Source organism: Acomys russatus, chromosome 13, assembly GCF_903995435.1.
Source record: "Acomys russatus chromosome 13, mAcoRus1.1, whole genome shotgun sequence".
NCBI classification, from domain to species: Eukaryota; Metazoa; Chordata; class Mammalia; order Rodentia; family Muridae; genus Acomys; species Acomys russatus.
Window position 1 is genome coordinate 50,210,968 of NC_067149.1, and position 20,440 is coordinate 50,231,407.

General features: G+C 39.4%; 1 protein-coding gene across 1 annotated transcript in view; it reads left to right on the forward strand.

Annotated features, from left to right (window-relative positions):
• Positions 1-20,131, forward strand: part of LOC127197416 (C-type lectin domain family 6 member A-like) — a 30,978-nt gene extending 10,847 nt beyond the window's left edge. The window contains exons 3-5 of the mRNA XM_051155312.1: positions 17,498-17,652; positions 18,447-18,559; positions 19,882-20,131. Coding sequence (XP_051011269.1) covers positions 17,498-17,652; positions 18,447-18,559; positions 19,882-20,077 — 464 coding nt within the window. The 3' untranslated portion in view covers positions 20,078-20,131. The remainder of the gene's footprint in view (positions 1-17,497; positions 17,653-18,446; positions 18,560-19,881) is intronic.
• Positions 20,132-20,440: the final 309 nt, after the last annotated feature.

The following is a 20,440-nucleotide window of genomic DNA, read 5'->3' on the forward strand; positions in this document are numbered from 1 at the left end:
ACATATCCCTTGGACTAGTGTTTTGATATAAGTGAGTATAAACTGTTTGTCTCTTTTTGCTTCTGGGTGAACTCACTCATTATGATAATTTCTAGATCAATCCATTTGTCCACAAATTTTGGGAATTTCTTGTTTTTAATAGCTGAGTAGTATTCCATCATGTAAATGTACCACAGTTTCTTAGTCCATTCTTCTACTGAGGGACACTTAGGCTGTTTCCATGTTCTGTCTATTATGTATAAAGCAGCTATGAACATGGTTGAGCATATGTCCCTGTTGTGTGGCAGGGCATTTTCTGGGTATATTCCAAGGAGTGGGATAGCTGGGTCTTGAGGAAGCCCTATTCCCATTTTTCTGAGAAAGCGCCAGATAGCTTTCCAAAGTGGTTGTACTAGTTTGCATTCCTGTACATTTTCTTTTGTTTGTTTGTTTGTTTCTTTTTTCTTCTTTTTTTTATTAATTTATTCTTGTTACATCTCAATGTTTATCCCATCCCTTGTATCCTCGCATTCCCCCCCCCCCATTTTCCCATTATTCCCCTCCCCTATGACTGTTCCTGAGGGGGATTACCTCCCCCTATATATTCTCATAGGGTATCAAGTCTCTTCTTGGCTACCATCTGTCCTTCCTCTGAGTGCCACCAGGTCTCCCCATCCAGGGGACATGGTCAAATGTGAGGCACCAGAGTACGTGAGAATGTCATATCACACTCTCCACTCAACTGTGGAGAATATTTTGACCATTGGCTAGATCTGGGAAGGGGTTTAAAGTTTACCTCCTGTATTGTCCTTGGCTGGTGCCTTAGTTTGAGCGGGACCCCTGGGCCCAAATCTGCCTATCATATTGTTCTACTTGTAGATTTCTAGGACCCTCTGTATCCTTTTATTTTGCTATTCTCCCATGCGTCTCTCATTTAGAGTCCCAATAGGATGCCTTCCCCTCTGTCCCAGTTTCCTGGTAAGTGAAGGCTTTCGTGGGACATGCCCCTTGGGCTAGTATGCAGATATAAGTGAGTATATACCATTTGATTCTTTCTGCTTCTGGTTTAACTCACTCATTATGATCATTTCTAGTTCAATCCATTTATCCACAATTTTAGGAATTCCTTGTTTTTAGTAGCTGAGTAGTATTCCATAGTGTATATGTACCACAGTTTCTTTATCCACTCTTCTATTGAGGGACACTTAGGCTGTTTCCATGTTCTGGCTATTATGAATAAGGCTGCTATGAACATGGTTGAGTAAATTTTCTTGTTGTGTGCTGGAGCATCTTCTGGGTATATTCCAAGGAGTGGAATAGCTGGGTCTTGAGGAAGCCCTATTCCCATTTTTCTGAGATAGCACCAGATAGATTTCCAAAGTGGCTGTACTAGTTTGCATTCCCACCAGCAATGAAGGAGTGTTCCTCTCTCCCCACATCCTCGCCAGCATGTGGTGTCGCTTGAGTTTTTGATCTTAGCCATTCTGATGGGTGTAAGATGGAATCTCAGAGTTGTTTTGATTTGCATTTCCCTGATGACTAAGGAGGTTGAGCATTTCTTTAAGTGTTTCTCAGCCATTTGATACTCCTCTGTTGAGAATTCTCTGTTTAGTTCCAAGCCCCATTTCTCTATTGGGTTATTCGGTTTGGTGGTGTTTAATTTCTTGAGTTATTTATATATTTTGGATATTAGACCTTTGTCAGATGTAGGGTGGGTGAAGATTTTTTGCTAGTCTGTAGGCTGTCGCCTTGTTCTCTTGACAGTGTCTCCTGCCTTACAGAAGCTTCTCAGCCTCATGAGGTCCCATTTATTAATGGTTGACATTAAGGCGTGGGCCATTGGTGTTCTGTTCAGGAAGTTGTCTCCTGTGCCAATATGTTCCAGGCTCTTTCCCACTTTTTCCTCTAAGTGGCTTAGTGTCTCTGGTTTTATGTTGAGGTCTTTAATCCACTTGGATTTGAGTTTTGTGCAAGGTGACAAATATGGGTCCAGTTTCATTTTTTTACACATAGACCTCCAGTTAGACCAGCACCATTTGTTGAAGATGCTATCCTTTTCCCATTGAATGGATTTGGCTTCTTTGTCAAAAATCAAGTGACCATATGTGTGTGGATTCATATCTGGGTCTTCGATTCAATTCCACTGATCAACCAGCCTGTTGCTGTGCCAGTACCATGGTGTTTTAATTACTATTGCTTTATAGTACAGTTTGAGATCAGGTATGGAGATTCCTCCAGAACACCTTTTATTGTACAAGATTGTTTTAGCTATTCTGGGATTTTTGTTTTTCCATATGAAATTCAGAATTGACCTTTCAATGTCTTTAAATAATTGTATAGGTATTTTGATAGGGATTGCATTCAATCTGTAGATTGCTTTTGGTAGGATGGCCATTTTTACTATGTTGATTCTCCTGACCCATGAGCAAGGAAGATCATGCCATCTTCTCAGGTCATCTTCAATCTCTTTCTTCAGAGTGTTGAAATTTTTTTCATACAAGTCCTTCACTTGCTTAGTTAGGGTAACTCCTAGATATTTTATATTGCTTGTGGCTAATGTGAAGGGTGTGGTTTTCCTAATTTCTTCCTCTGAAAGCTTGTCATTTGTGTATAGGAAGGCTACAGACTTTTTTGAGTTAATTTTGTATCCAGCCACTTTGCTGAAGGTGTTTATCAGCTTTAGGAGTTCTCTGGTGGAATTTTGAGGGTCACTTATATACACTATCATATCATCTGCAAATAGGGATAACTTGACTTCCTCCTTTCCCATTTGGATACCCTTGATCTCCTTTTGTTGTCTTATTGCTCTGGCTAGAACTTCGAGTACTATATTGAAGAGATATGGAGAGAGTGGGCAGCCTTGCCTTGTTCCCGATTTTAGAGGAATTTCCTTGAGTATCTCACCATTTACTTTGATTTTGGCTATTGGCTTGCTGTATATAGCCTTTATTATGTTGAGGAAAGTGCCTTGTATCCCCGATCTCTCTAAAACTTTAAACATGAATGGGTGTTAAATTTTATCAAATGCTTTCTCTGCATCCAAGGAGATGATCATGTGGTTTTTTATTTTCAGTTTGTTTATATGGTGGATTACATTGATGGATTTCCGTATATTAAACCATCCCTGCATGCCTGGAATGAACCCTACATGGTCATGATGAATGATATCTTTGATGTACTCCTGTATTCGTTTTGCAAGTATTTTATTTTGTATTTTTGCATCTATGTTCATAAGAGAAATTGGTCTGAAATTCTCTTTCTTTGTTGAGTCTTTGTGAGGTTTAGGTATCAATGAGACTATGGCCTCATAGAATGAATTTGGTAATTTTCCATCCATTTCTATCTTTTGGAATAGCTTGAAGAGTATCGGTATTAGCTCGCCCTTGAAGGTCTGGTAGAATTCTGTACTGAAACCATCTGGCCCTGGGCCTTTTTTTGGTTGGGAGACCATCGATGATTGCTTCTCTTTCTGTAGGGGAAATGGGACTATTTAGCTTGTTTATCTGTTCTTCATTCAACTTTGGCAAGTGAAATTGATCAAGAAAATCGTCCATTTCCCTTAGATTTTCAAATTTTGTGGTGTATATGCCTTCAAAGTAGGATCTTATGATTCTTTGAATTTCTTCAGTGTTTGTTTTTATGTCTCCCTTTTCATTTCTGATTTTGTTGATTTCAATACTGTCTCTCTGCCTTTTAGTTAGTTTGGCTAACGGTCTGTCTATCTTGTTGATTTTCTCAAAGAACTAACTTTTGGTTTTGTTGATTCTTTGGACTGTTTTCCTAGTTTCTAATTTGTTAATTTCAGCCCTGAGTTTGATTATTTCTAGGCGTCTACTCCTCTTGGGTGTTTCTGCTTCTTTTTTTTCTAGGGCTTCCAGTTGTGTTGTTAAGATGCTTATGTGCGATGTTTCCAATTTCTTTTTAAAGGTACTTAGTGCTATGAATTTTCCTCTTAGCACTGCTTTCAATGTGTCCCACAAATTTGGGTATGTTGTTTCTTCATTTTCATTGAATTTCAGAAACTCCTTGATTTCTTTATTTCTTCTGTGACCCAGGTGTCATTTAGCAGAGAGTTGTTTAGTTTCCATGTACGTGTAGGCTTTTTGTTATTTCTGTTGTTGTTGAATTGCAGCCTAAGAGCATGGTGATCTGATAAGATACAAGGTATTATTTCAATCCTCTTGTATCTATTGAGGCTTGCTTTGTGATCTACGATGTGATCAATTTTGGAGAAGGTTCCATGGGGTGCAGAGAAGAAGGTGTATTCTTTCTTGTTTGGGTGAAAGGTTCTATAGATATCTGTTAGATCCATTTGACCTATGGCATTGGTTAATGATGTTATTTCTCGGCTTAGTTTCTGTTTCACTGACTTATCCTTCAGTGAGAGTGGGGTGTTGAAGTCTCCCACTATTATTGTGTGGGGATCGATGTGTGGTTTAAGCTTTTTTAGGAGATCTTTTACAAATGTGGGTGCCCTTGTATTGGGAGCATAGATGTTCAGAATTGTGATGTCATCTTGGTTGACTTTACCTTTGATGAGTATGAAGTGTCCTTCCTCATCCCTTTTGATTAATTTTGGTTGAAAGTCTATTTTGTTCGATACTAAAATGGCTACGCCTGCTTGCTTTTTGTGACCATTTGCTTGGAATATTTTTTTCCAACCTTTTACCCTGAGGTAATGCCTTTCATTATGGGTGAGATGTGTTTCTTGGATGCAGAAGAATGTTGGATCTTGTTTATGTACCCATTCAGTTAGTCTGTGTCTTTTTATTGGAGAATTGAGGCCATTGATGTTGAGAGATATTAATGACCAGTGACTGTTAAGAGTCTTAATTTTGATGTTGTTTTCAGTCCAGCGTTTGTGTAGTTGTGTTTTTGCCATGGGATAGTTATCTATTTCCTGGGTAGTTTTGGTTGTAGCTTGACCCTTTGGGATGGAGTTTTCCTTCTAGTACCTTCTGTAAAGCTGGATTTGTGGATAGGTACTGTTTGAATTTGTTTTTGTCCTGGAATATTTTGTTTTCTCCATCAATGGTTATTGATAATTTTGCTGGGTAAAGTAGTCTGGCCTGGCATCTGTGTTCTCTTAGGGTTTGCAGGATCTCTGTCCAGGCCCTTCTGGCTTTTATGGTCTCTGCTGAGAAGTCGGGTGTAATTCTGATAGGTTTACCATTAAATGTTATTTGGCCCTTTTCCCTTGCAGCTTTTAATATTTTTTTTTTTTTGTTGTTCTGCATGTTTTGTGTTTGATTATTATGTGGCAGGCAGTTTTTCTTTTCTGGTCAATTCTATTTGGTGTTCTGTAGGCCTCTTGTATGTTTATAGGCAGTTCTTTCTTTAGATTGGGGAAATTTTCTTCTATGATTTTGTTGAGAATAGTTTCTGGGCCCTGGAGTCTGATATCTTCTCTTTCTTCAATGCCTATTATCCTCAGATTTCTTCTTTTCATGGTGTCCTTAATCTCTTGGATGTTTTGTGTCAGGAGTTTTCCAGATTTGGCATTTTCTTTAATGATTGATTCAATATCTGTGATTGTATCTTCTAACCCTGAGATTCGTTCTTCCATCTCTTGGATTCTGTTAGAAAAGCTCACCTCTGTGTTGCTCACTTTCTTCTCTGAGGTCTCACGTTCTCGTTTTTCTTCTGTCTGTGTGTTTATCATTGAATCCATTTTCATTTTCAGATCTTGAACTGATTTTTTGATTTCTTTCATCTGATTTTTTGTATATTCCTGAGTTTCTTCCATTGCCTTTTTATAGGTCTTCAGAGCTTGAACTGTTTTATTTATTTTTTTCATCTGGTTGTTTGCATTTCCCTGCAATTTTTCCAGTTCCACTCTATGTGCTTCTTTTATGTCTCTCACCTGTTTGTCTGCGTCTTCCTCCATTTGATTACGAATTTTATTTGTTTCCTTCATTATCATCCTCATTACTAAGGATTTGAGGTCATTTTCTTGTATTTCCATTGTATTTGAGTTCTCTGGATTGTTTTCTTTGGGATAGCTGGAAACTGGAGACGCCATGTTGTTTTGGGGTTTTTTGCGTATGCTTTTTCATTGTCCTTTAGACATCTTGCCATCTTTGTTTTTGTTGGGTAGCTTCCAGAGTTGGATGGAGGGTGTCTGACCATAGATTCACTTGTTTTCTCATGATTTCCCTCATCTGCGAGCTCAAAGCTTCACTGGTGTGGATGTTAGGAGGTTAGCCCTGTTGTTCTGGTCTCTCACAGCCAGTGATCTACAGCCCCCCTGTGCTGTGGATCCTGCAATTGATCTGAGTCTCTGAATGAGCGTTGGGTCAGGCCAAGGTATCCACAGCCTTCTGTGTTCCCTGCCAAGTCCAGCCAGGAACACTGGGCCCGAACCACGGGCTGAACTCAGCTAGATTCTCAGGGCCTGAACCTTCTGCCAAGCTCAGCTAGGGATTCTGGGCCCAAAATGCACACAGGGTCCAGCCAGAATTTTTGGGCTGGGACTACGCACCAAGCTCTGCTAGGGCTTTTGGCCCAAAGTGCATGCTGTGGTCAGGTATTGACTCATGGCCCGAACTGACCACCAATCTCAGCCAGGAATTCTGGATTCAAACTGCACACTGTGTCCAACCAGAGTCTTAGAGCTGGTGGAACCGAGCGCTCTGTCCAGCCTGCGCCACAGCAGGAGAACCGCAGCTGCTCTGAGTTAGCGCCAATGGTGGAACCAAGTGCTCCGCCCAGATTGTGTCACTGCAGGGAAGCTGCCACTGAGCTGAGGTGGTGCCTAGGGTGGAACTGAGTGCTTGGCCAATCCTGCGCCACAGCAGGAGAACTGCGGCTGCTCTGAGTTAGTGCCTGTGGTGAAACCAAGTGCTCCGTCCAGACTGTGTCACTGCAGGGGAGCTGCCGCTGAGCTGAGGTGCTGCCTAGTGTGGAGCTGCGCGCTCAACTAAGCCTGCGCCACAGCAGGGGAGCTGTGGCCGAAGCTGAGTTAGTGCCTCGGGCAGAATTGCTTGCTGGGCTGGGCCGGTACCCGGGACTCTGGGGCTGAACTGTCCGCCGAGTCCAGTCTGGGTCCGAAGGCTCCACACAACCCAAATCCTTCCCCGAGTCCCCTCTCCTGCAGCAACTCCCACCAGCCACCACACCAATCACTCCACCGGAAGGCTATGAGGTGCAAACCTCAGCCACCGCTGCTGGTGCCGCTGGAGCTGCTGTCTCTGCCGCTGCTGCTCAGATCAGAGAAAATCCATGCTCCTCCAGTGTGCAGGGGCATGCACTTCCTCCGCACCCTGGTCCCTCCGAACCGTGGAGCACTCCCGCTGCCGTGATGTTCGGACCTCGGTGTTCCTGGCTCAGAAATCTGTGCAATTCCCTGAATTGTTCACTGGAGCCTCCAAACACGGTCCACACTGCTTGCCGCCATCTTGGATCCTCCGATATCTTCACATCTTGGGTCCTCCGATATCTTCACATCTTGCATCCTCCGATATCTTCTACATTTTCAATTTTAGCTCTCTATCAGATGGGGAGTCGGTGAACATCTTTTCCCATTCTGTAGGCTGCCATTTTTGTCCTTTTGACAATGTCCTTTGTCTTATAGAACATTTTCAGTTTCGTGAGGTCCCATTTTTTAATGATCAATCTTAGTGCCTAGCTGTTGGTGTTCTGCTCAGGAACTTGTCTCCTGTGCCAATGCATTCAAGGCTCTTCCCCACATTCTCTTCTATTAGGTTTAGGTTATATTGCTTTATTTTGAGATCTTAGGTCTATTTGGACTTGAGGACTTGCATTCTTCTACATGCAGACATCCAGTAAGACCAGCACCACTTGTTGAAGATACTTTTTTCCCCATTGTATATTTCTGGCTTCTTTATAAAAAATGCAGGCATCCATATATGTATGGATTTACATCTGAGTCCTTAATTTGACCCCATTGGTCAACCTGTCTTTTTATGCAAATACCACTCAGTTTTCAGTACTATAGCTCTGTAATACAGCTTGCTATCAGAGATGGTGATACCTCTTGAAGTTCTTTTATTGTACAGGCCTGCTTTAGCTATTCTGTTTTTTGTTTGTTTGCTCATTTGTTTGTTTTAGCATATGAAGTTGAGTATTGTCTTTTCAAGGACTTTAAGTAAATGTGTTGAAATTTTGATGGAGTTTGCATTTCATCAATAGATTGCTTTTAGTAAGTTGGCCATTTTTACTATGTTAACCTTACTGATGCATGAGCATGGGAGATCTTGCCATCTTCCGACTTTTTCTCATTATATCCTCAGAGTCTGAGTGTTCTTTACACCTTGTTTTTCTGGCTCTTCCTGACAGCATCTCAGAAGGACAAATGGGCCCTGACATTACTGGCCATAGAGGTAGATATGGATTCCTTGATATCAGAGGGGTGACAGGCTCTTCCTTGTATCTGGAGAGGTTGGGGCTCCCCGTTTTCATGTGGACTCAGCAAGCAAGCAACTTTTAGATTTTCTTATTTATTAAATATTTTTTTACAAATACATTTATATTATTATACATATACACAATCAACTACCTACAGCAAGAAGAACTATGAAACAACCAAGAATTATATAAATGTTATATTCTTAGTTTTTTGGCTATTTGTATTTGGCAACCTTGAAGAAAACATCTTTTCTATCTTGGTGAGTGTAAAATTCTGAATGTAAATAACTACCTATCATATCTCATCTTTATCCACTAAAAATATCTTAAACCTCAAACAACTAAGCTTATTGTAAAACTAAACTATCTGGTCTTCAACCCCATCAGAGACATGAGAAGGATTAAAATGAATTACCTTAGTCAAATGAGAAGATGACAGAGATGGTTTGCTGTCTGAACAGTCACCCAAAACTGTCTATAATATGGGGGCATCATCTTAAGCCTTCTGTCCCAATATATCTGACAGACATATTTTGAGACAGGAACTATTGAGGACTTGCTTACCCTGTCTTGGCAGAGTTCGGAAGTTGACTTTGCCTGCATCCTAGCTGCCCTCTTTTAGGCAGACTTTTGTTGGTGGTTGAAATGAGGACATTTTACCCAACAGCTTGTTTGCCATATTTGAAACCATCTCCTTAAAGAGGTTCTTTGATGGCCATCATTTTCTTTAAGGTAGGCTGGGTGTTGCTAGGAGCTAACCTTTATCATTGTCAATGAATCTTTGAAATAATAAAAACATTTTTAAATGCCACATTCTGTATGTCTCTGAGGTTTTTTGAGACCTTATATTTTTCTTTATCTTTCTATAGAATCATATCTGTTGCACATAGCATGTATATTCTTGTGATAAAAATAGACTAGCAATTGATACGACCATAATTCAAACTATTGGAAGTAAATCATAATTGAGTTGTATGGGTACAATACTTCAACTAGAATATATATATGTATTCACACACACACACACACACACACACACACACACAGGTGTGCAGAATAAGCTTAAATTTGAATTCTATGTGGATGTATCAAAATTAAACTTATTTTGCATCAATATACAAAATTCTATACCAGCGAATTAAAAATAACCTTGTGAGTAACAATTGAGGCATTAAGTTAAGGGGTAGATTCTCTAATATACTTTTTGTCCTGTCATCCCTATATATTTCCATATAGCCCCTTCTTTCTTTTCAACCCCACTCTCCAAACCTAAGAAGGAAAGAGAAAGGAAAAGAGAGACATCTCTGAATCTAACCTTGTTTTCTCTCTAAATAAGACTAATAATAACTTACAACCAATTCCCAATGAAAATAAACACCTATCACCCAAGAAAGCAACCTAAAACCTACCCAATTCTACTAAAGGGAAATAGGACATCATTCTCTTAAGAATTCTTCTGGCTGATTTGGGATGAATAATGCCTTTGTAGGGGCCCAAATAAAGTTTGGGAAAATGGTTAAATAAGCTAGGAATAGCATCTGTGGTCTAGTTTCTAAATGTTGAGAAATTCCAGGCTTAGAGTCCTCTGTAGGACAGTCTGGAATGCTGGACCCACTGGAATTGGAAGCTTTCTTCGAAGCTGTCCTATTCTGATGAGGAGCAGCAACTGAAGCAGTTGGTGCTGGAATAGGAAGGATTTAGGATGTCGGTGCCCAGCATGCTGAGAGGAATTAATCCTGTCAGGTCTGACCCAGCTTCAGTGTCTGATTCTTTTATTCTTAAATCATATAATTTCTCACAAGCATCATATAGAACTAAAATTATAAATGTATGAGGTGTGTGTGATGCACAGAACAGTTCAGGCTATTTCTCTGCTCTTTGTATGCGCAGAAGAAAGACATCTACAACTCTTCATTTATGCCATACAAAGAATGGCATCTAATAATAATTCACAAGAATTCTGTAGCCAACAAGAAGCATTGTCTATGCATAGACATTCATGTTGGAGGTTGGTCTGATGTATTTTGATGCTAATTACATCTTGCTGTCTCTGTTAGGCTTAAGAGCCTAACCTGTTTGACCAATAAAAGGCTATCACACCTGGCCAGGGCATATGGGATAGGCATGGCTGGGTTCCAGGGCTTGGAGGGACAGAGAGAATCTTGGGATAAAGAGACCCGAGGAGAGGAGAAGAGAAGAAGGTGGTGCCATCATGAGTTAGGTGGAGGAGAAGCACATGGCCAGTGTAGATGGAGATTTGGTCCAGATGATGATAATTAGCAAGTATTTGGGGTTATAGATTGGATGTAGCTTGATAGAAATTTTTAGAAGCAGATGACATGGGGACATGGGATACCTGCCCCACTATGGGAAGTAGTTTAGGGGATTACTATCTGCCCTGCTCCAGGTTAAGTAGGGCTATTTCTAAATATAACAGGTGTCTGTGTCTTTATTGATTGTTAGAGGGTTAGAAAATCCTGCTGTAATAATAATTATAGGCCTAATACTAAACATCATTAGAGGCCCTTATTGGTAAATTAACCACAACACATTCATGTCTCTGCCAGTCTCAGAGCTATCCCCATGTAGTAGGATTAGCAATATAAGTTACTTGCTTGTTCTGCAGTTTGAATTATTCACATCCCTATTGTAGCCCCCTCCCTCATCACCTCTGCATCACACCCTCCTTCTATAATCCCCTCTCCCTTCCTGTCCTCATGCTCAGAAATGGCCCCTAATAAGTGACTTCAGCCTATCAAGTCTCATCTGTACTACCTGTATCCTCTTCCTCTTGCCAGGAAAGACTGCCTTGCCAGCGGGTAATGATCAAATTTTGGGGCTCCACAGTCCATGTCAGAGGTAGGCCCTACACTCCATACTGTGGTACCCACAAGGAGACAGTGCTGCCTATCTACTATATCTGAGCAGAGGGTCAAGGTTCACATCTTATATGGTTCTTAGTTGGTGCATCAGTCTCTGTGTTGTAATGTTATTACCCTGTATTGTGTCTAATATCCACTTATGAGTTAATATAAACCATGTGTGTCTTTCTCAGTCTGTGTTACCTCACTGAGTATGATCTTTTCTAGTTTCATCCATTTGCCTAAAAACTTAAAGATTTCCTTATCTTTAATAGCTGTGTAGTATTCCAATTATGTAAATGTACCACAATTTCTTTATCCATTCTTTGGTTGAGTGACATCTAGGTTGTTTCCAGATTCTGGCTATTACAAATAAAGCTGCTATGGTGAGCAAATGTCCATGTTGTATGGTGCAGCATCTTTCAGGTATATTCCCAGGAGTGGGCTGATTCTTGAGGTGGAATCATTCCCAATTTCCTGATAAAGCACATGATTGATTTCCAAGGTGGTTGTACAAGTTTGCACATGCATCAGCAATGGAGGAATGCTCCCCTTTCTCCAAATCCTCATCAGCATGTGCTGTCACTTGAGTTTTTGATCTTAGTCATTTGATTAGGGGTAAGATGGAAGCTCAGAGATTTGAGTTGCATTTCCCTGACAACTAGGGATGTTGAGCATTTCTTTAAGTGTTTTTCAGCAATTAAGAAGTCTCTGTTTTGATAGGCAGATTTGGGCCCAGGGGTCCTGTTCAAACTAAGGCACCAGCCAAGGACAATACAGGAGGTAAACTTTAAACCCCTACCCAGATCTAGCCAATGGTCAGAACAGTCTCCACACTTGAGTGGAGAGTGGGATATGACTTTCTCACGTACTCTGGTGCCTCACATTTGACCATGTCCCCTGGAGGGGGAGACCTGGTGGCACTCAGAGGAAGGACAGCAGGTTACCGAGAAGAGACTTGATACCCTATGAGCATATACAGGGGGAGGTAATCCCCCTCAGGAACAGTCATAGGGGAGGGGAATAAGGGGAAAAGGGGAGGGAGGGAAGAATGGGAGGACACAAGGGATGGGATAACCATTGAGATGTAACAAGAATAAATTAATAATAAAAAAGTCTGTTTAGTTCTACACTCCAGTTTTAATTGGATTATTTGGTTTGATGGTGTTTAATTTCTTGAGTTCTTTATATATTTTGGATATTAGCCCTTTGTTGGATATAGGGTTGGTGAAGATCTTCTCCAAGTTTCAAAGTTTTTATTTTGTTCTGCTGACAGTGTTATTTGCCTTACAAAAGCTTTTCAGTTTCAAAAGTCCCATTTATTAATTGTTCATTTTTTTAGCCTGAGCTGTTGGTTTTCTGTTCAGGAAGATGTCTCCTGCACCAAAGAGTTCAAGGTTTTTCTATACTTTTTCTTCTAATAGACTTAGTATGTCTGGTTTTATGTTGAGGACTTTAATCCATTTGGACTTCAGTGTTGTCCAGGGTGATAAAATTGTATCTATTTCCATTTTTCTAAATATAGACATCCAGTTAGGCCAGCACCATTTGTTTAAGATGTTGCCTTTTCCCCATTGTATGGATTTGTCTTCTTTGTAAAAAATCAAGTGTCTAAATTTGTGAGGGTTTATTTCTGGGTCTTCAATTCAATTCCATTGATCAATCAGCCTTCTTCTATGCCAGTACCATGTTGCTTTTATTACTGTTGCTCTATAGTACAGCTTGAGATATGGGACGGAGAATCTTCTAGAAGATCTAGAAGATGTACAGGATTGTTTTAGTTATTCTGGTGTTTTTGTTTTTCCATATGAAGCTAAGAATTGATCTTTCAAGGCTGGTAAAGAATTGTGTATGTATTTTGATAGGGATTTCATTCAATCTGTAGATTTCTTTTGGTAAGATGGCCATTCTACAGTCCTAAGGGTATAAATGTATAAAAGGTGTGCATGATGCATGGAACAATTAAGGCTGGATTTCTGCTCTTTATGTGAGTAGGAAAAGAAGACATGTGTAAATCTTCATTCGTGCCATAGGAAGAATGGCATGTAATAGTAATTCATAGGGGTTCCGTAGTCAACAAGAAGCATTGTCTATGCCTTGACTTTCACGTTTCAGCCAGTCTCAGAGCCAGTCCCATATGGTGGGATTAACAACATAAGTTACCTGCTTGTTCTGCAGTTTAAATTCTTCACATCCTGATTGTAGCCCCTTCCTCATTCCCTCCTGATCCCCCTCCCTCCCTCATCCCCTATCTCTCCCTCCCCTAGCACCCAGACAGGGGAGCCCTCTTCCCCTATTATCTGACCTCAGCCTATCAAATTTCATCTGTATTATCTGTAACCTCTTTCTCTGTGGCCTGGCATGGCCATCTTGCCAGGGGAAAGTGATCTAAGTTTGGTGGCCAGAGTGCATGCCTGAAGTAGTCCTTACTCTCCACATGTGGGATCCACAAGGAGACTGTGCTACCACATCCAAACAGTGGGTCTAGGTCTACATCATACATGGTCCTTGGTTGATGCTTCTGCCTCTGTTTTGTAGTGTAGTTATCCTGTATTATGTGGTTAATGTCCGATTATGAGTGAGTATATACCATGTGTATCTTTCTGGGTCTGGGTTACCTCACTCAGGATGATCTTTTCCAGTTCCATCAATTTGCCTACACATTTCAAGATTTCCTTGTTTTTAATAGCTGAATAGTTTTCCATTGTGTAGATGTGACACAGTTTCCTTATCCATTCTTCCGTTGAGGAACATCTAGGTTGTTTCCAGATTCTGACTATTACAAATAAGGCTGCTATGAACATTGTTGAGCAAATATCCTTGTTATATGGTGGAGCATCATATGGGTATAAGATTAACCATAAATAAATGGGACCTTATGAAACTGAAAAGCCTCAGCAATGTGAAGGACACTGTCAACAGAACAAAATGACAGATTTCCTTATTTTTAATAGCTGTGTAGTATTCCAATTGTGTAAACATACCACAGTTTCTTTATCCATTCTTCAGTTGAGGGGCATCTATGTTGTTTCCAGACTCTAGATACTACAAATAAAGGTCTCATGAACATAGGTGAGCAAATGACTTTGTTATATGTACGAGTATCTTTCAGGTATATTCCCAGGAGTGGACTGGGTCTTGAGGTATAATTATTCCCAATTTCCTGAGAAAGTGCATGATTGATTTCTAAGGTGGTTGTACAAGTTTGCACATGTATCAGCAATGGAAGAGTTTTCCCTTTTCTCCAAACCCTCGCCATCATGTTCTGTCACTTGAGTTTTTGATCTTAGCCATTTGGATACGTGTAAGATGGAAGCTCAGAATTTTGGGTTGGATTTCCCTGATAACTAGGGATGTTGAGCATTTCTTTAAGTGTTTCTCAGCAGTTAAGAAGTCCCTGTTTAGTTCTACACTCCAGTTTTAATTGGATTATTTGGTTTGATGGTGTTTAATTTCTTGAGTTCTTTATATATTTTGGATATTAGCCCTTTTTCAGCTGTAGGATTGATGAAGATCTTCTCCCAGTTTCTAGGCAGTTCTTTTGTTCTGTTGACAGTGTTATATGCCTTACAGAAGCATTCCAGTTTCATAATGTCCCATTTATTAATTGTTCATCTTATAATCTGAGCTGTTGGTGTTCTGTTCAGGAAGTTGTCTCCTGCACAATGAGCTGAATGCTCTTCTACACTTCTAGCAGATTTAATGTGTCAGGTTTTATGCTGAGGTCTTTAATCCATTTGGACTTCAGTTTTGTGCAGGGTGATAGAATTGTATCCATTTCCATTTTTCTAAATGTAGACATCCAGTTAGGCCAGCACCATTTGTTTAAGATGCTGTCATTTTTCCAATATATGGATTTAACTTTTTTGTAAAAAACCAAGCATTTAAAAGTGTGTGGGTTGATTTCTGGGATTTCAATTTGATTCCATTAAACAACCAGCCCATTTCTATGCCAGTACTATGTTATTTTTATTACTATTGCTCTGTGGTACAGCTTGAGATATGAGACTCATCCAGAAGATCTTTTATTGTTCAGGATTATTTTAGCTATTCTGGTTTGTTGTTGTTGTTGTTGTTGTTGTTGTTGTTTTGTTTTTCCATATGAAGTTAAGATTTGATCTTTCAAGGTTGGTAAAGAATTGTGTAGGTATTTTAATAGGGATTCCATAGAAACTATAGATTTCTTTTGTTAAGATGGCCATTTTGACTATATTGATTCTCCCAGTCTACAAGCATGAGAGATCTTTCCATCTTCTGAAATCTTCTTCAAGTTCTTTCTTCAGAGATTTAAAGTTTTTTCATACAGCCCTTTCACTTTCTTCATCATACTTATGCCAAAATGCTTTATATTGTTTGTGGCTATTGTGAAGGGTGTAGTTTCCGTAACTTCTTACTCAGCCTGTTTGTCACCTGTATACAGGACAGACAATGATTATTTTTAGGTGATTTTGTATCCAAACACTTTGCTGAAGGTGTTTGTCAGCTATAGGAGTTCCTTGATAGATTTTTTTAGGGGAGTCATTTATGTATACTATCATATCATATGCAAACAGTGATAGTTTGACTGCTTCTTTTCCAATTTGTATCCCTTTGATCTCCTTTAATTGCCTTATTTCTCCCGCTAGGAATTAAAGTACTATATGGAAGAGATAAAGAGAGAATGGACAGCATTATCTTGTCCCTGATTTCACTGGAATTGATTTGAGTTTCTCTCTGTTTAGTTTGATGTTGGCCTTAGACTTGTGGTATATTGCCTTTATTATGTTTAGGCATTCTCCTTCTTTCTCTGCTCTCTCCAGGACTTTTAATATGAATCAGTGTTGGATTTTGTCAAATGCATACCCTAATTTCCCCCCAAATTTAGGTGGGAAAAGTTCACCATATGGTCCAAAATATGGTAGATGTTCAGAATTGAGATACCATCTTGGCATATTATTCCTTTGATGAGGATGAAGTGTTTTTCCCCATCTCCTTTGATTAATTTTGGTTGAAAGTCATTTTACTGGATGCTGTAATGGCTATCCCAGCTTGCTTCTTGGGTCCATTTGCTTGGAATACAGTTTTCCAACCGTTTACTCTGGGGTAATGTCTATCTTTACTGCTGAGGGTGTGTTCTTGTATGCAGCAGAATGATAGGTCTTGTTTTCACATTCATTCTGTCTACATGTGTCTTTTTACTGGGGAGTTAAGACCATTGATGTTGAGAGATATTAAAGACCAGTGGTTATTAGTTCCTTTGGTTTTGATGTTGGTGGTGGTAGAGTATGTGTGTTTTTCCTTTCTTTGGATTTGTGGATGTGCAGTCATTTATTTCTTTCATTTTTTCTGGGTGTAGTTAGCATTCTTGAGTTGGAGTTTTCCTTCAGTACCTTCTATAGGGCTTGATTTGTGACTAGGTACTGATTAAACTTGGTTTTGTCATGGAACATATTGTTTTCTCCATCTATGGTGATTGAAAGTTTTGTTGGGTATAGTTTTCCATGTTGGCATCTGTGGTCTCTTAGTGTTTGCATGATATCTATCCAGGCCCTTCTAGCTTTCATAGTCTCTGTTGAGAAGTCAGGTATTATACTTATGGATTTGCCTTTACATGTGACTTGGCCTTTTTCTCTTGCAGCTTTCATTTGTTTGTTCTATACATTTAATGTTTTGATTATTATGTTGTGGGAGGATTTTTTGTTCTGGTCTAATCTGTTTTAAGCTCTGTAGGTTTTTTTTATGTTTATGGGAATTTCTTTCCTTATGTTGGGAAAGTTTTCTTCTATGATTTTGTTTAAAAATGTTTTCTGGGTCTTGGAGGCTGGAGTCATCTCCTTTTTGTATTCCTACTATTATTAGGTTTCAACTTTTTATATTGTTCCAGATTTCTTGGATATTTAGTGTCAGAAATTTTTTAGTTTTAACATTACCTTTGATTGATGTATCGATAACTTGGATTGTATTTTCCACTCTTGAGATTCTTTCTTCCATCTTTTATATTTGGTTGGTGTTGCTTGTGTCTGTGGTTCCTGTTATCTTCCTTATGTTTTTGAACTCTAAGATTGCCTCATCTTATGTTTTCTTTGTTGCTTCTAATTACCTCTTTAAGTCTTGAATAGTTTTATTCTTTTCTTTCTCCTGTTTGATTGAATTTTCCTGTATTTCTTTACACTATTTATTCAATTTCTTCATCTGTTTGGGTGCATCTTCCTGTAATTCCATACAGGCTTTATTCAATTCCCTAATTAGTTCAAGCAATTTTAAAAATGATGTTATTACATTGCACTTATATTTCCTTCTTCCCTCCAAAGACAGAGTCTGGAGCTGTTGCCCAATGAATTGGAAGCCATTTGGTTCCAACTGCTACTTTACTTCGACTGACTCATTGGCATCTTGGAATGAGAGTGAGGCAAAGTGCTCCAGCATGGGTGCTCATCTGCTGGTGATCCACAGCAAGGAAGAGCAGGTGCATCCTGGGAGAGAGTGTGGCCTGAGTCCAGCCTACTGTCTGCCTCTTTTTACTAAGAAGAAATTTTTTTTTGGCATGGGTGTTGGTGCTGTGGAAGAAGGCTTTCCATCAGATAGGAAGAACATTTTGTTTTAGACTTTGTATTCTACACCTTGCCCTCACTTCTGACTTAAACAGCCCCAAAGGAACAGTGACATCAGAAATGCAACACACAAGGGTGGAAGGATGGATGGAATGTCTCTGCCTGAGAGATCAGTTTGTGATTTCAGGAGTCTAATGCTTCCTATAGTACCAACTGTCTAGCAGAGAAGGGTGTGGGGAAACAGGATCAAATCAGGAGAGTCACAACCAACCATCAGAAACAAAAATATCTGAAGTTATAAATGGAAAAAGACTAAATGTGTAAATTTCTTTCATGCACAACTTTCAAGAATGGTGTTGGTGAAGAAAAGACAAGAATGAGTCTTAGATGAGAATCCATTATGATCATGGTTACAGATTGTTTGTAGTGTCATGAAAATAAGAGCAATGACTTTTTGTCCTGATCAGACAGAGAAAATATGTACTCCTGGGGGTGGGAGGTGTAAATCTTCTATTTGAAATTTGAAAATTATTTAAGGGCCTAAAGAGGTGAACTAGAATTTGATTATTATGTATTTGCGTATGTGCATCATATTGAACCCTATAATTTTGTTTCATTAGAATATTATTTTAAATCTATACAAAAATTATATAACAGAAAAAGAAACACTCAACCCAGGCTGAAAGATATATCATTTTTTCCCTCTTAGGATTTCATCACCGGGATCCTGGATACTTCTGCTGCTTATTTTATAGGGCTGCGGGATGAAGGTGATAGACAATGGCGATGGGTTGATCAGACATCATACAACAAGAGTGCCACGTGAGTCTAGAGTCACTTAGAGGGGTCCTGGGTCCTGTAGCATGAGGTGAATTTAGGGTGTTCCTGCTGTCGGTTATGAAGCTAAAACAGCTCACTCCTGGCATAAGTGCTGGGGATGGAGTTACTTTTACTCTCCATTTACTAATTACAGGAGTTATGTGAGACACACATTATTGATGTTCCCAGTAGAGATGAGGAAATTGAGTTTGAAGACTGTACAATGATAAGTAGACAGGGCACCCAATCAACATCTTTACACATAGATGCATTTTATTATCCTGTCAGTCTCCCATCTATATCCTTAAAAATAGGACTTAATTTATTTTTATTTGTGTGTATATATGGGTACCATTGTGAGTATCTGCAATGGCTTTGGGTTTCCACAGAACTCATAAATGGGTATTGGTTCCCACGGAGCTGTATGACCTTGACAATACAGGTGCTGGGAACCGAATTCTCACATTTTCTGGAAAAGGATCAAGCACTCTTAATGTCTGATCTACCTCTCTAGTCTTCATTTTTCTCTTTCTAATAAAAGTTGATGTCATGTTCACATCTGATTATTTCTCGTATATCAGAAGCCCTCGATTATAATGTTTTTGTGTCTCATATTTATGTAATTATTTAGAAACTCTCTCCGGGCACAGTGGCACAGACCTGTGTTCCCAGCACTTGAGGGAGGCATAGATAGGTGAATCTTTGAGAATTCAAGGCCAGCATGGTCTACAAAGCAAGACCAGAACAGCCAAGTCGACATTGAAAACCCCTGTCTCCAAAAAAATCCCAATAAAACAAAACAAAAACATAAATTAAAACTCTTATATTTTAGTATGTTTCCATATTCTATCCTCATACCTGTTGTGAGAAATATATAGTGAGGCTATTGTTCTCAATTTTCAAAGTGGGAAACTAGGGATCTGGGATTATATATTATTTGCTTTTGATGACAGAAATAAGTAGGTTACCTACAGATTTCATCTAGTTGTCCAGTCTCTAATATAGTTCTGTTGTCATTCAGAAGAAAACTATATTAGTACATGGAAATAAGGACAGAACTTTTCAGCATATAAATAATCACCACAGGTTGATTGTGCCCTGGTACAAAGGCATAGGGATGAAGAAATAGTAGCATGTGGGGTGTGTGCTGGAAGAATGGCTTAGTGCCACACTAATATCACATTGAGTGTTGTGGGCACTTTTACCTAGGGAAAGGCCAGATATGGGTGACAGAGAAGGCTTGATTTGTACATACGTAAGTCTGAATTTCACAAATTCCAACCTCAAGCATTATTGTAGGAACCATGTTCTTTCCTCTCTTTCAGATTCTGGCATGAAGGTGAGCCCAACAATGACGAGGAACAATGTGTTACATTAGAGAGTCGACTGGTTTTGGAGGATCAACATTTTTCGAGGGATCGACCTTATTGGAGGTATCGACATTTTCTTTGGCGCTGGAATGATGCCTTTTGCAGTTTGAAAGAAAACTCAATTTGTCAGATGAAGAAAATATACTTATGAATCACACATTCTCCATGTGCATGGGATTGCATTGTTATCCATGTTACATGGACATCTGGAAAGTTATTCATGTGTCCACAGAAGATAAGAATCTACAAAGGTTTATACCAATGAAAACACAGGTCCACAAATACTTGTGTATTCATCCACTTTATTCATAATAAAATGACCTTTTGTTTAGAATTTTTCATGTGCCAGGGACTACGAGGGGACCCTTTTGTGTACACATGGAGCTTTGCTGACAATCCCCCAAAGTTTCATTGAGTCACACAATTGTAGATGTTCTCTCTATCTGTTGTTTCTCTTTTTTAATCTGCCTTACCATAAACTAATTATCCAAAGCACGTTCACAGGTCCTTTTGA